Here is a 15,742-nt window from a genome sequence, read left to right as displayed (position 1 = left end):
GTGTGTGCGTGCATGCCTGTCTGTGTGTTGTCTCACCCTTGGTCCAGACATGCCGGGGAATCCCATGATTCCAGCTTCTCCCTTCGTTCCAGGGAAGCCTGGCGCTCCTGGTCGCCCGGGGAACCCCGGGTCTCCCGGCTGTCCTTTGCTCTGTGCAGCATAACCAGGAAGTCCAGGCAGACCGGGACGACCAGGCTGACCCGGCAGACCCTTGTCACCTGAAACCGGACACAGAGTCGGGGTTACAGGTGCAATACAGAGGACAGCTCGTAATCAGCTGATCGGAAAATTACAGATTTGATCACACAAGGGTGCAACAAACTAAGCATCTAATTACACTTACTCAGGACTCAGATACTGTTTAATGGGACTTCATCTGACCGGTATAGCTAGTTGTTGAAAGTAAGATTTGTCATGTGAATAACAATTTGATTCATTGTTATAAAATAAACTTCCCAAATGTGTGTTAAATTGTTAAAACCATTCAAATGGTTATATAAAGTCATCCAAATTCAGGGATAGGCATTAGAAAGAAACCCAAATAACCACTGAAATGTGAGCGCTTCTATTATCTATGCATGTTCATTTTGCATAGTATTTAATATTATAATTCATTTTTACTTAAGAGTAAAGCGCACGCACGTCAACTAAACTAACACACAGCCTTCGGATCGGATTTCCCGGTTTAAAAGTCCCAACCAATGAGTGACTGAGCTGTAACACTTTTTTCTGCCAAGAGACAACAACAACTAAATGTGATTGGATAACTCTATTTTTAAGGTTTTAGGACACTAACACTGTCATTTTGGAAGCAAATTTGATAGAAAATCAAGCCAATATTAGAACTAAAATAGAGCCTTATCATTACCTGAAATGTTTAATATTACTTTAAAAATGCTGATATCTGACCACTAAGTGGTCCTAGAAGTTCCCCTCTGACCGGTTCATAGCGAAACTATGGGACTACTTGGATGTTGTGCAGTCTTATTGTACAAAGATGCAACATTTGGCAGGTTTATCTGTGAATGTTTCAAAGAAAAAAAGAGAATAAAGAGAATTATATAAGAATAACATAGAGAGTAAATTTATTTATGTACCTTAGATTGTCCTGTGATTATGAGTAATTTTTTGATTTTGTAGGGCTACCTTGAACACAATATAATGTTTTACTTATACAGTCAGGCCCTCTGTGTCTCGGATGTCAGTAGTGAAAATAAACAGGAAGTAGTGTTACCTCTGGGTCCGGGGAAGCCAGGAAGACCGTTCGCTCCGGGGTTTCCTGGTTCTCCTTTTCTATCACCATTTCCTGGAATAAAAGGAAAGGGCTGGCCGGGGGGACCGGGGTCTCCTCTGTCACCTACAGGAGGAAAAACACACAAAATTCAGCGCGACTCGTCTGTTCTGACGCTGGCGTCCTGTGATCGCTGCCCAGGTGTCATCATCCAGAGGCCTGTACTACGAATCAAGATTTATTTCAGTCGCCCGGCTTCACCTAACCTAACAACCGCGGTCCCGCATGATCCGTGTCACAACGGTGGTTAGCAACTAGTGCAATCAACCCCGGGTTTCCCAATCTACCAGAGACGCATATTTTACATCAGAAGAGCGAACTATAATTCTACATAAAGATGAACAGCACAGGCACGGTTTACCAGGCAAAACCCAATAGTCGCTGCTTCCTAACCCAGGAAGGAATGCTAACAACAAAATAGCCGACGCTGTAAATGTGTAAATCACACCGCCTGATAATATCCCTTCCCCATCAGTCAGGCACAAGATCTGACCATACTTACACTTTCTAATCGAATGGCACCAAATTGTTGCATATTAAAATGTATCGTAGCCCATGTTTCTACGTATTGGATCGTCCTATAAGTGGCAATCTGTCCACAAATAATGCCACTGGGTGAAATCTGAAGCCCTTTCCAACTCTTGCTGGTGCAACTATTGAGGTCCGCCGTCGTCGTACCGTTAATCCTTTACTGTACAAAAAGTTTAGATAAAAGCACAGACAAAAAGGCTGACTTGAGTGATTAAAAGCCGAGAACGACGAGATCTAAAAACATCACTCTCACACAGCTGAGGTTGAAAAACTGTGTGGCTTCCCGGATCCAGATCCAGATCCCCCTTCCACCTCACCTGCGATTCCCTTTATAATCTCCAATTAGCACCCACAAACAGGTGCGCAGGTGACGTAACAAACAACCATTTACGCAGATCTACCGCACACACACATTCTACACACATAACAAACGTATATAGCCAAATTGGCCATTACACCTATGTTGAATGTGTTTGGGCATTCCTCAAGTGGAATGGATTTGTCTGACAGCGCTGAATGAGAGACGATAAAAGTGAATGGGTCCGATATCAATGGTCTTACAAAGCGTGTGGGTCTCGTCCCACCCACATGCAACTGTTCTGACGTCCATGGGTTTGATGTCGAAATATTGCCATTTTCACAATATCATTTTTCTATCACATTAATAAAAGGATCCCGATGTATGATGTGATGTGGCACACCCTTGTTCTGGATACTCTACCTCTCAGTCCGGGGAATCCGGGACCGCCGGGGCGTCCGTCTCTTCCGGGCCCTCCAGCCAGTCCTTGGCCTCCAGGAAACCCTGGACTTCCAGGACGTCCCGGCACTCCAGGGAAACCCACCAGTCCGGATAAACCTCGCTCACCTGTGGAAAGTCACAAAATGTTGTTGTCACTCTTTTTAAGGAGGCTCTTGCCATCTGGTTGACGTTTCATAATGCCTAAAACAAGGATTATGTATTTATTTATTTATTCCACTCCCTCTCACTTGTCTCGGTACACAGTGGTGGATGAAGTACTCAGATCCTTTACTTAAGTAAAAGTAGTAATACTGCACTGTAAAAGTACTCTGTTACGTAAAGTAAAAGTCCTGCATTGAAAATGTTACTTACTGTAAGTAAAAGTATGTAAGTATCATCAAGAAAGTATTTGATGCAGAAAAATCCTCCCATTTTAGAAAGTGTAAAGGATCCAAACAGTTGTGTGTTTAATGGTCTGATCACCACTTGTAGGCCGTTATATTGTCGGCTGGTGTAATAAAACCTATTTTATAGTTTTGTGTGCAAAACTCTTAATTTGAAAAGTAGCTAAAGCTAAAAAGTAAAAAGTACAGTATTTCTCTCTGAAATGTAGCAAAAGTAGAAAGTGGAATGAAAAGACTCAAGTAGAGTACAAGTACCTCAACATTTGTACTTCAGTACAGTATTTCTCTCTGAAATGTAGGAGACTAGAAGTAGAAAGTGGAATGAAAAGACTCAAGTAGAGTACAAGTACCTCAACATTTGTACTTCAGTACAGTACTTGAGTAAATGTACTTCCATCGCTGTCTGTACAGCACTTGACTTAGCACATATTAATTAATTGTGCTCTTTGTAATGATTTTATTCCCTGGTAGATGTTTTTTATTTAATTTTTTTACTTCTGGCTCAGTGTGTTGTTTTCATTTGTGTTGTGGAATTGTTCTGTATTTGTTCCTCAACGTTAAAGGGTTATGTTTGCTGAAAATGTTGAGATTTGATGCAAATCCCATTTATTTTGGGGTAATAAAGTCGAAAAGATGTAAGAGATGTAAGAATAAAGAAGAAGATGTAAGAATAAATCAATGAATAATAAAAACTTTAAATTATATCATAGAAGTAAGAGCATCAAGCGGTGCTCCAGCTCACCCTTCCTTCCTTGTGTTCCTGGGATTCCCTCTCTAGTTCCCGGTCCTGGCGGTCCCGGGGGTCCCCTGGCCCCCGGTGATCCATTGGTGCCGGGCAGTCCTGGTGTTCCCTTCATTCCAGCTGGTCCTGGGAACCCTGGGTCTCCTCTCTCTCCCTTGCGACTGGGGTAACCTGGGGGGGGGGGGCGGAGGATGATGACGGGACGGATGGCGAGATGGGCAAAAGAAGGACAGAAAGGGATTTTATCAGACACTGGTCGAAATCTTCATTGCAAATGGAAATCCAAAAATAAATAAAAAATTAAAAACTGTATTAATGTATAAATAAAATTAATTTAAAATTTCACTAAGTCAGACACAAAACGTGTAAATCTCTAAAAGCCAAGAAATACACTGCAACAAAAAGAAACTTACCTTTCTTTTTATAATAAACTGACACTTACCTTTCAACACAATAGCTAAATTTATCAATAAAGATAGTAATTTCATTATATATTTTCTGAATACATGCACGTCAGCGCGCGCACACACACACACACACACACACACACACACACACACACACACACACACACACACACACACACATTACATTGTTTAATTGCCTTGGTTAGACTGCAATTGCACTTTAGGCATTTTTTTGAACAGATACACGGCTTGTTGGGGCTAATTTCAGATACATATGCAGGGATTTTAAATGTTTAAACATTTGCTTGATCAAATCTGTAATTATACTGAAATATTTTCATTCAGATATATTAGAAACTCAAGTGCAATTCCAGACTGAATTAGCGAGCTTCAACCGCCTAAAGTTTGTCCTGCAGGACAGCAGACTACTTCTACTACGACTACTGTTCACATTCTTAAAAAGAGAGCCCATTTTCAACACATCCGTGCAGCTACATCCAAGCTGTCACGTTTTGTCTAACAAGGCAGAGATGAGTTGAGAATTGAAAGTCCTTTTTTTAAGAGTTCAGCGACATTGTTAAACAGCATTTGCGCCGAAACCTTTCACTCAAGCCTGTTGCAATTAATGAGATAAGAACACATCTAGTGCAGATTACACTTCAAGGTGTACTTGAATCTACTGGGGTTAGTACTGGCTGCAAAAATGAAACCAAACATCAGCAGACACATTTCTTCAGAACTTTGGGTTTTTGAATCTCTCACAGCTAAAATGTCCATCTTAAACCATTGTTTGGACCATTAATTGAGTTGTAAAATTGTGTTTTTGTTTAATTCGCTGTCCTTCAGTCGGGTGTGATACATTCATTTCCATCAAGTGTCAGTTAAGCATGTAAATATATATTTTTTATGAAACAGGTTTTGACCGAACATGCATTGCAGGTGAAGAAGAGACAATCCATAAGTACTTAAAACCACAACTTCTCCAGATGCTTTTTTTGTGTGTGTTTTAAACAAACTACACAACAGGGTTTACGTAGGCAAGTAAGGGGCTAAAATACAGTACAAACTTTCCGGGACAACATAAATTAGATTATTTCCAGGATATCTGGTCATTTAAATCAATTTGTAGGCGTTTCCACAACTGAAAAACTAGTCTCTAAATCTCCAGGTTTCTTTCAAGACCTGAGGGAACCCTGATAATGGGACTTCAGTGGTTTGCTGCAATTAAAACATTGCTGTTGATAAGACAAACCTCTGTTTTCCAAGTAGCAAGTCAACAACAAACTTCAATCTCCATTCTCATGCCAGCAGGAAGGAGAAGTCTTCAAAAAGATCAGACAGCGCGTCCTCCGCACTACATACTTAAAGCTATAGTGTGTAGGTTCTGTCGCCCCCATGAGGACTTATAAGTAATGACAACAACAGTGTCGGCGCATCCACGTGATACAAGCCTTCCGTGATTGCGCACCACCCCCACCACAGTTGCTAGTACCCAAAGAAGGACACAGAGGATTAAAAAACATGATGGACTCTTTGGAAGAGGTCATTATCTTCACTCGAGCTTCTGTGCGCAAAATTCGCCAAACGCCACAATCTTCTGAACACAGTCACACTGAGAAATCCAGAGAGAGTTGTGTGGAGCTGAGAGCCTTAATTAGCGTTGTAGCAACTCATTTGACAGTGAATCTTCATTAATATCAAAAGGTTACTATCCTTCAACATACTTTGTGTAAATAAACAGTGGTGCGTATCTTTTCAGCGCACTAAACTGTAATTTTCAACGTCACATCCTGAGAGCCTCCTTGCCGTTGAAGACACGTAACCATGGTAACCCCATTGCCAGATAATGCTTAAATTACGGAAAGAGGTGAATAACTAGTCCAACAGTCGTAAATACTGTTGGTACAAATGTAGATTAGCGTGTTTTTGACGTTACAGCGCTCATTGGTTTCTGTCTCTTTGTCTGTTATGAACAATGTTGTTACTACCGCATTGCACTGTGGGATATTTATGCCGGCGTAGTGTCCAGTAATTGCAGACTGTACTATTTTTACGGAAATAGCATGCAAATGGTGTACTATTATAAGGTTTTGGATATACTAAAAAAACACTGTTTTAGCTACGAAATAGCATGTGAGGAATTTTGGACGCCGACAATATTTCCACAACATCTGCTGAGAAAGATTGTGTGATATGATCAGATAAGTGAGTTGTTAAAGATCAAAATAGGCTGCATGAGGGGGTCACTCTGACGTGCATGGTCCCTAAAAGAACGTAACTCTGCTGGTTTCCAGATAATAATTTGATCATTCAGTTGTTGGAGAAAAAAATGTACCTTTTTTTTTTACTTTGGTTCATTTCCTTCATTTGTTTTGAGAAGATGGACATTTTTTGCCGAACAGATGGGAAAAGGAGAGCGGGAAGACACTTTGAGAAACGTTGCGGTTAAAGCGTTTGGTTTAATGCATGAATAGCGGGAGGATGGAGCGATGGAGGCAAAGGATGGATGGATGGATGGATAGATGGGAGAGAGTGTCTCACCTTGGCAGCCTATAACGAATGACCCAACATCAAGAAAAGGATGGATGGATGAGAGGATGGAGATAATGGTGGTGGTGGTGTGTAGGAAAGAGGGAGAAAAAAGGAGGAAGAAACACAGAACAAAGAGAAGAACAAAACAGGAGCAGAAAAAAAGACTTTTGGGTGATGCAGAGTTTGAATAAACAACAGGAACAAAACAGGCTACGGTTGGTGTCTGATTTGGAAAACAAAGGATTGTGAAAGAAATACAGTGAAAAATGGGGAGGAGTAAACCGACACTAGTAAAGGTGGATGGATGAGGAGTGAAAGACAACAGCAAAGATCAAACCAAATCATTTTTCTCTTTTACTATAAAAACAAGCAAATACTAACAACTCAATTCAGACATGCACCGTTCTAAAAATGCCAACATTTCCTACAAAAATGAAACAGAAGTCGGGTGAAACGCAGAAAGGGTTGAATCGTTTCCCTCACCTGGTGATCCGCTTGGTCCGCTGATGCCAGGAGATCCACGCCGACCGGGAATGCCAGGAGTCGGATCACCCGGAAGACCGGGAAGGCCTGGGAGACCGGGAACACCGTCAACTCCGCGCTCCCCCTTCAGCCCAGGAACACCGAAACGTCCGTCACTACCTGACAGAGGAAGACAGAAAACAGATGCTACCAGAACCACCACAACAAGCATCAGCACGGATCCTAATCAAGCCACTTACACTCATTTATTAGGCACACCTAGTCTCACTTCGCCAGACCTGCCTCCACAGCGTTGCGGAGGAGGGTCTGGCTAGTCCCCACAGCATTCGGATGGGAGAAAAAACCTGCTCTGGTTTATTGTTTCTTTCAACCAATCACAACCGTGTTGGGCGTCTGTATCCACGACCTTCAACTTCCAGGGAAACTGCAGCCGGAAATTCCCACTATGTCCTTCTTTTGGCTGGATGTCCGTCACCTTCCTCTTTCTTTGTGTTGTAATTTTAAACTTTGTGGATTTATGAGGACAATGGTTAACTGCTCCTCAGATCTCTGCAGGTTTTCTTAAAGGCCGAGCAGGATACCCAGGGCTCGGTTTACACCTATCACCATTTCTAGCGTCTGGGGGGGCCATAGGCAGGCTGGGGGAACGCATATTAATGGTAAAAAAAACTCATAAAGTGACATTTTCATGCCATGGGACGTTTAAAGACATGCAAATAAACCAGAGCACATTTTTCTCCCCTCCTAAAATGCTGTGTGGACTAGCCAGACCCTCCTCCGCGGCGCTGTGGAGGAAGGTCTCTTTCAGACTCACCAGGTAATCCAGGTTGTCCTGGCGTCCCGGGCTGGCCCTTGTCTCCAGGGATACCTGGTGCCCCGTCCCGTCCTGGGCCACCTTGATTGGCTCCCAGTACCTCTCCAGTCTGGCCCTTGGCTCCAGGACGCCCAGGGGCGCCATCCTTCCCCCTGGCTCCGTCAAAACTCTGTCCGGGAGTACCTGGAACTCCAGGATCACCTCTGGGTCCCGGGAAACCTGCATGGAGGGGGAGCGGAGGGAGCAGTAGAGGTTTCTTTTTTATTTAGTCAATTTAGCGACCGTAAAAACACAAGTTAAACTAATAAGCAAAAGAAAAGACCAACGAGATCCTGAGCAACATATAAGAACCAAAAATAAAATTGTTCATGTTCAAAAGGGGTAGAAAGAAGTTAGCTTGAACAAATCAACTCTTTTAGACAAATAAAAAAAATCATATTACTTATCCCAATCTTTCTCTGGACAGATAAACCAAGAAAACGCATTAAGCGGTCCTCAAACAAGAAATAACCACATGAGAAAACACTGGTCCAGCCCTGAGCCATTCTGTATTTAGCTTATGAAGCGTTTTTTTAAAGTTTGGATATACTGTTGAAAAAGTTTTTTTAGCTCATTTAGGTGATTAAGGAAGGCTGGCTGAAGTCAGAATCACTGACACAACACAGAGCTGACATACATTTCTAGTTTAAAAGCAATTCTGCAAAAACCCAAGTTGGTATGAAAACATAAGATCAACTGCTTTCAGTTCACAGCTTCAATCTACAGACACGTGACTCTTCACCACAGTGTCACAGGCTCTGATTCTACTCCGGAGAACAAATAGAACAGCGTCCGACCACGCAGGTTTACCTTGTGGTCCTGGTTGGCCTCCAAAACCAGGGTCTCCTCTCTCTCCTTTGGCACCGTCGAACCCGGGACGTCCAGGGCCTCCTAGGTTACCGGGTTGACCTTTAGGACCTTTAGGTGCAGACAGGCATCGCCTCAATATGTGTACAATTTATTTTGTTATAAAGGCATTTTTTATGACACTTTGATGAATATATTTTTTTTAAATGTAGCATTTGACCAATTGTAATTAAAACCTACAAGTGAATCTAGTTTAATAAAAGCTGTAATATTTGTTTCTGTAAAATTCCTCCAGTGTTTTATGTACGGGTGTCACGACTCTCCAACGACTAAAGCGCAGTGAAGACAAAAGAGAGCCACTAAGTTTTCTCAGAGTTTACCAGGTGCGGCTGAATGCATCGTTAGTTTAACAAGGTGCACATGAAGGCACCATGAAGTCCTGTTGGAGCCCACATACCTGTCTCACGGGATAAGGCAAACTGTTCTGTTGTTTCTCCGTTACCTCCGACCCTGGCAATGGCCATGGTGTCTGGAACAGAGCCGCTGCCGGCTACCGCTAAACTATCGTTACTTTGTTGTCTTTAGCTGCATGCTACCAGCTAATAAGCTACGCTGTGTCTGTTGTTGTTTTCTTCCGATGCGAGCAGGTATGGCAAAGGGAGAAAAATAATGGGCATATCACCGACCCTGCTTTTTGTTTTGACAGTTGATTATATTATTATTTGATTTTTGACTTAAAATCTAAATCATGACACTCCTCAGACTGATCTCATGAATTGCGTATGTATGGCACGTCAAGTCGTGTGCCATTTTAGGTGTTATCAAGATGCATACTTGCTTTTTAGAGTGTTGCAGTTTGGCCTCCATTGACTTACATTCCTTTGCAATCGCGTGTGAATTTAGGCCGTATCGAGAAGTATGAAAGGGCAAAAATCCACATAGGGAGGTGGGTCGGGGTGGAGGATGTAAACACAGGACTTTCACCCAGGAGAGGAGGGATCGTTTCCTTAAAGCCAACCCCGTTGTTCTTTTCCTAAACCCAACCGTAGCTTTCTTCTCGTCATAACAAGTTCTCGCAATCACACGTTCTCCCGATAGGACTGCAAAACGGCAACAACACGCCAAGTGGCGTGTATGTTTAAGCCAGCGTAGACATAGCGTAGCGTAGACATACACGCGGATTACTCAAAATGCGTACCGATAACACACCACTTGGCTTAAGAAAGTCGCCGTGTATGTTTACGCTGAGTCATGTTAACACGTTTCACCTCTAGTTATATTATTCTGTGTTTGCACACATCTATAGAAAATAAAATGTTATCATTAGAAAGTAATAAATCAATATGTTTCCAGTGATATACACCAAAATGAATCCATTCTTAAGTGTTGGCTTGTCATTTATTTAACCTTTTTAAAATATTACATCCGTCCGTTTGCCAACTAAACACAATAAAGAACATTAAAAAAAAGCGACTGTTGAATCGTACCAGGTCGTCCAGGTATACCGGTGACACCGGGGTCTCCTTCCTCCCCGGGTATGGTGCAAGGTAGAGCTGAGCCTGGTAGCAGTCACACAAAGGTTAGCAATCACACAATAGGAACATTAGCTAGTTATTCCTTCCATATAAAAGATAGCTACACTCTTCTTTTACTAAATCCTATCAGACGTGGCCCCAAATAACATTTACAAAAAAAAAATGTTGTGGTTCCCTTTATCTGACCTAAAAGATGAGGTCCAGTTAGGACGAAGCTTACCCATCACGGAGATATGTTTAAGAAACATCTACAGTAAGCAACAGCGCTCCATTGTTCTTATCTAGCAAAACAACACTAAAGGCCTAGCACACGTTTGGGAATAATGAGAATAAGACACAACATTTCTTTAGCTCTTCATGTTTAAACAGCCAGCCAATTCTGGTGAATGTCTTTCGCAACGTTGATTGTCTGTCACCTCCATTCATGTCAATGTATATAAGACTTTCATTTGGGTTAATCTGAGATATTTATGCTAATCATGGGAATTATTGTTATTATTGTTATGTCTTGCAGGTTGAATGTCGTTAGTAATCATCACAATAGGGTCAGTTCAAAAAATTTGGAAAAGGTATGAATTCAATTTAGTGTTGTGGATCAGGACTATTCACCCCCTCCCCCCCCCTCACTGGTTAAAAGCACTTAGCAGAGGCAGGGCAGGGCTGGAAAACATGCACCAGGTTTCAGCTGCTTGGATTGGAGGAAGAGGAGAGTAACTTCGGCATATAACGCTTGTTTTTTAAAAAAAAGTGGCGTATCTCCACGGATAAAACCTGAAACTCGACTTGTCAATCATGGACCGGCTCTGCCAGAGTGGAGTCCCTGAGACGCAGCGAGCGAGAGGCTTCCATCGGCTCCGTCACAAACAAACGATTGACAATTGTTTTCAGGAAGCAAAGGACTACGTTTCCCACAATTGCTTGCAACAGCGTGGGTTACAGGTCAGCGGAGCCGTTAGAGCCAGCGGTGGAAGAAGTACTCGGATCCTTTAATTCAATAAAGTACTAACGCCACACTGTAGAAATACTCCGTTACAAGTAAAAGTCCTGCTTTTAAAATGTAACTTCAGTCAAAGTATGTAAGTATCATCAGGAAAATGTACTTAAAGTAATAAAAGTACTCAATGCAGAAAAATCCTCCCATTTTAGAAAGTGTAAAGGATCCAAACAGTTGTGTGTTTAATGGTCTGATCATCTCAGCTGGACCCGTAGGCCGTTATACTGTTGGCTAGTTTAATTTAGAATAAAACATCAGATTGTATAAGCTAATGTGTTTGTGTGCAAAAATCTTAATTTAAAAAGGAACTAGTAACTAAAGCTGTCAGATGAATATAGTATAGTAAAAAGTACAATATTTCTCTCTGAAATGTAGCGGAGTAGAAGTAGAAAGTGGCATGAAAAGAAGTTCAAGTACCTCAACATTTGTACTTAAGTACAGTCCTGGAGTAATTGTACTTAGTTACATTGCCCCACTGATTAGAGACTAAAAAAACAGAAGGTCAATCTTTCTTTCTTCGTTATGAGAGACTTTTCTTTGAGTAACGTTCACACCACGTGTTCACACTGCAAACAACGGATCAACTGGTCACTGGAAACCCGTTTACGGGGATTTTTATTATGCCAGGCGCTTTAATGTTTAACACACGTAGAGCAGCATCTTTGAAGCCCATTCCTAATTAGATTTCCTTCCTGTTTCTCTCCTTCATTTCTGTTCTGAGTTTGATTTCGCTGCAGCAGCATGTGATTGAGAGGTTGATTCAAAGCATGAATTCACTAAAGCGGACGTTCTCAGCCGAGGACCCCTTACGAGACGGAAATTAAACTGGGGTTTGGATTTGAAAGCAATCTATGAACTATTGTAGTTTTTAAATATTATTTGTCGAACTTTGAAGCTTTCTACAAAAAGTGACAACTTTTCACAGGGCCCACTTTAAGAGTCACTGCCTTAAAGGACTTTCATTTGAAAGCTTTCAGGATTTAGAAGCTTTGAAATGAAAAAGGACCTCCTAACAGCTAAAGTTTCTTAAGGTATTTTAGATTAAAGGCCCTACAAAACTGTTTTATTTATCAGTTTCTGCGTATTATCTGCCAAAGAAACAGCCATTTTTTTCTTGCTCTTCTCATTAGCTCTGTTAGAAGAGTCAAGTTTTTGAGTCTTAAACGTCTTTATTTATAACTCATTTCTCTGACCTGTACGACAGCGTATCAGGTCCACTGTAGAGAAAAAAATTATTATTATTATGACGGTGGGTTGGAGGGTAATATTCCAGAAAAAACTAGGGTATTCTCTGAGATTAAAGTTGTATGTTTACAGAAAAAAACCTCTTTATTATTATTGCAGCTGACAGTAATTTAACTACAATATGTGACTTTTGAACCAAGTTGCTTGCATTGTGAACAACGGTATGTGGCCATACCTGAATAACTGAATGAAGCAGCATTCATTTCCATCTAATAATGTCTCAAAGGTCGTCCCCTGTGGGGCCAATGTGAACACCAGGGATGTTTCATGACTCCACCATTGGCTCTGCTGCCTAAACCCAAAAAACTACAAATCCTGTCCCAGGCTCGTTACTCTGGCTGGTGGATGAAAAAGTTAGTTACCCACCCGTTCCCTCTCCGGCGCCATTAACCCCTTCACAGCTGTTTTCACCTGGACAGATACACATGCACAAGGTCAGCAAGATGAAGGGATGGATGGATGGAGAGAGAGAGAGACAGAGAGACAGAGAGAGAGAGACAGACAGACAGACAGAGAGATAAAAAGTTAAAGAGGGGGAGAGAGTAGAGAGAGAGAGGAGGAGAGTAGAAAGAGAGAGCAAGATAGCGCAAGAGAGACAGCGAGAGAGAAAGAGATTAGAGAGAGAGGTGAGGAGAGAGAAAGGGGAGAAAACAGAGAGAGAGAAAAGAAAGAGAGAGGAAGAAGGTGGAGAGAGAAAAAGAGTTAAAGAGAGAGGGGGAGAGGTAAAGAGATAAAGAGAACGAGAGGGAGAAAGTAGAGAGACAGAGAAGGGGAAGAGAGAGGGGGAGAGAGTAGACAGCAAGAGCAAGGGAGCGAAAGAGAGAAAGAAAAGAAAAAGAGAGGAGAGAAGAGAAAGAGAGAGAAAAGAAAGAGAGCGAGCAAGAGAAGGAGAGAGAGAGAGAGAAGAAAGAGTGAGAAAGGGAGAGTCAGAGAGTAAGAGAAAGAGGGGAGAAGATGGCAGCATACAAAGCCAGTCAGGGTCATTTGCATGCGCCAAAAAAGCAATTAAATCATTTTTTTCATCAAACAGATTTCAGCAAATAAGCAATCACTTCCATTCAATTAATTCAAGGCTCATTCCGTTAAGGCAAAATCATTCTGAAATGCTTGCTCCAATGTAAAAGTGCTCAAAAATAGATTATTCCACTCAAAGAGCGAGAGAGAGAGAGTGAGAGGGAGAGGGAGAGAGAGAGAGAGAGAGATGTGACAAAACAGTCAAATTGCAGCTAAAAAGCATCAAATTGTTGTTGTGTCTCTTCATTTTCTCTCAGCTCATGTGAGTGGCAATAACCTTCATATTAGGAGCAAAATGAATCAGTTGTTTGGCATTAGCGTCATAGTAGGAGAGCACACATTCACACTGAAGATGAGTGGCCCAGCTGCTGCTGAGCACGTTGTGTCGTTTAGTCTCAGAGAAGAAGAAAGGAGTAATGGTAGACTAAAGGAGGCCACCGGTGGTGTTTAGGCCTAGTTCACACCTACAGGGTATTTCTTTTGAAATCTCCATCCAAATGACAACGCAAAAAACACATTAAAAATGCTGGAAGGAGCCAAACCAGAGGCGTTAATACATCTTTAAAGAAACGCTAACCAATCAGATGCTTGTAGAAAAGATACTAGCGGAAGGATACCTGGCTGTAATGATGCATCGATCGCCCCTTAGCATGTTTGGAGCTGTTCCTCAATACAGAGGAAGAGTAACAGTACATGTACATGAGTGTTAATGCATCTTGAGATGTCCAATGTCAGGTATTAAAGTGCTCATATTATGCTCATTTTCAGGTTCACAATTGTATTAAGAGTTTATATCAGAGTAGGTTTGCATGTTTTTATTTTCATAAAAACACCATATTGTTGTTGTACTGCACATTGCTGCAGCTCCTCTTGTCACCCTATGTGTTGAGCTCTCTGTTTTAGCTACAGAGTGAGACATCTCACTTCTGTTCCATCTTTGTTGGGAGTCACACATGCTCAGTAGCTAGGTAAGGACTACTAGCCAGTCAGAATCAGAGTGTGAGGTCGTGCCATGCTAGCAGCTAGGTGAGCATTATAACGTGTGTTACTAAGTGACACACGTTTGTCTCTGAAGTCTCTAAAGTAAAGGCTGGACTACAACAGCTGTTTGGAGCAGTTTGTAAACAGAGTTTCTGTTGGAGACGGTAAGTCCCTTGGGGAGGGGGTTATTTTGTAAACCTATAACATGCACAAAAAAAGAAATGGGAAAAGCCAAAAAACATAAAAATGAGCTCTTTTTTGGACAGAACCTAAAAAAATCCCATTGTGAAGTTGCACTTAATAATTAATCCAATTATCAAATAATAAGTACATGTGTTTTATATTTAAATGAACTTTCAACGAAGACGAGGCAGACAGCTTTTTTAGCTGGAACAAGAATTAACTTACTTTCTTTGAAGGAAGAAAAAAAGCTAATATTAATAACTGTACTGACTCAGTTTACACCAGCAGGAGGAATGTGAAGTAGAACTTAAAAACAACACCAGTGGCATCCTTTAAAGGAACGACCAAATCCAACTTATCTGAGTAATGAACTCATTTGTGAATCCTAATTTGACCCAAGTGAAACCATCTCAATTCCTCTGAGACTAAAGAAGCACAATAGCTGTCTGGATTAGATTAGCATTAGGATTAAAACCCCGCCAGTGTGCGTGGGTGAAGCAGTTTATGGATTGTAGGATTACTGGCTGCAGAAGAAGTGTACAAGCACATTAATGGAGGACCATTAATCATGAAGTTAAACTGCAGCAGCCGAGGCATGGAGGGCAGGAAGCCCCCTGGCAGAGAGCAGTCTAACATGTAGTCCCTTCAGAGATCATCAACAGGGGGTTCGGGGCCCCTAGGGGGGGTCCTCAGGGTTCCTGCAGGGGGGCCGCCAAATTATTTCCAAGAAAATTAAAATATCCTAATATAAATCCAACATATTATTTGCAGTATTATAAGCAAATATAAATCTTTTTTGGCTCCCTGCTCCATCTCTCTTTCAGTTAAGGGGCATGAAAAGCGTTGAAGACCCCTGATCTAGAGAATTTCTTCTTCAGGTTAAGAGTGTTAGGATGAGGCTGCTATGGCAACTACAGTACGGAGGATGGACAGGGATTACATGGGATGGAGTTATGGTCAGAGGGCTTTCAACCTGTGGGGAGAATGAAGCATCGCACACA

General features: G+C 41.8%; 1 protein-coding gene across 3 annotated transcripts in view; it reads right to left on the bottom strand.

The window, feature by feature from the left end:
* Positions 1–15,742, bottom strand: part of col4a6 (collagen, type IV, alpha 6) — a 171,310-nt gene that overhangs the window by 9,754 nt on the left and 145,814 nt on the right. For 2 of the 3 annotated variants that reach the window (XM_032544669.1, XM_032544667.1), the window contains 10 exons: positions 12,930–12,974; positions 10,277–10,348; positions 8,793–8,900; positions 7,944–8,162; positions 7,130–7,288; positions 6,656–6,664; positions 3,708–3,878; positions 2,544–2,687; positions 1,235–1,357; positions 37–218 (listed from right to left, as the gene is read on the bottom strand). In XM_032544669.1, coding sequence (XP_032400560.1) covers positions 37–218; positions 1,235–1,357; positions 2,544–2,687; positions 3,708–3,878; positions 6,656–6,664; positions 7,130–7,288; positions 7,944–8,162; positions 8,793–8,900; positions 10,277–10,348; positions 12,930–12,974 — 1,232 coding nt within the window. The remainder of the gene's footprint in view (positions 1–36; positions 219–1,234; positions 1,358–2,543; positions 2,688–3,707; positions 3,879–6,655; positions 6,665–7,129; positions 7,289–7,943; positions 8,163–8,792; positions 8,901–10,276; positions 10,349–12,929; positions 12,975–15,742) is intronic. The other variant, XM_032544668.1, reaches the window with a different exon arrangement.

Source organism: Etheostoma spectabile, chromosome 19 (assembly GCF_008692095.1).
Source record: "Etheostoma spectabile isolate EspeVRDwgs_2016 chromosome 19, UIUC_Espe_1.0, whole genome shotgun sequence".
NCBI classification, from domain to species: domain Eukaryota; kingdom Metazoa; phylum Chordata; class Actinopteri; order Perciformes; family Percidae; genus Etheostoma; species Etheostoma spectabile.
Note: the sequence above shows the minus strand (reverse complement) of the source record. Positions and strands in the feature narration are given on the sequence as shown.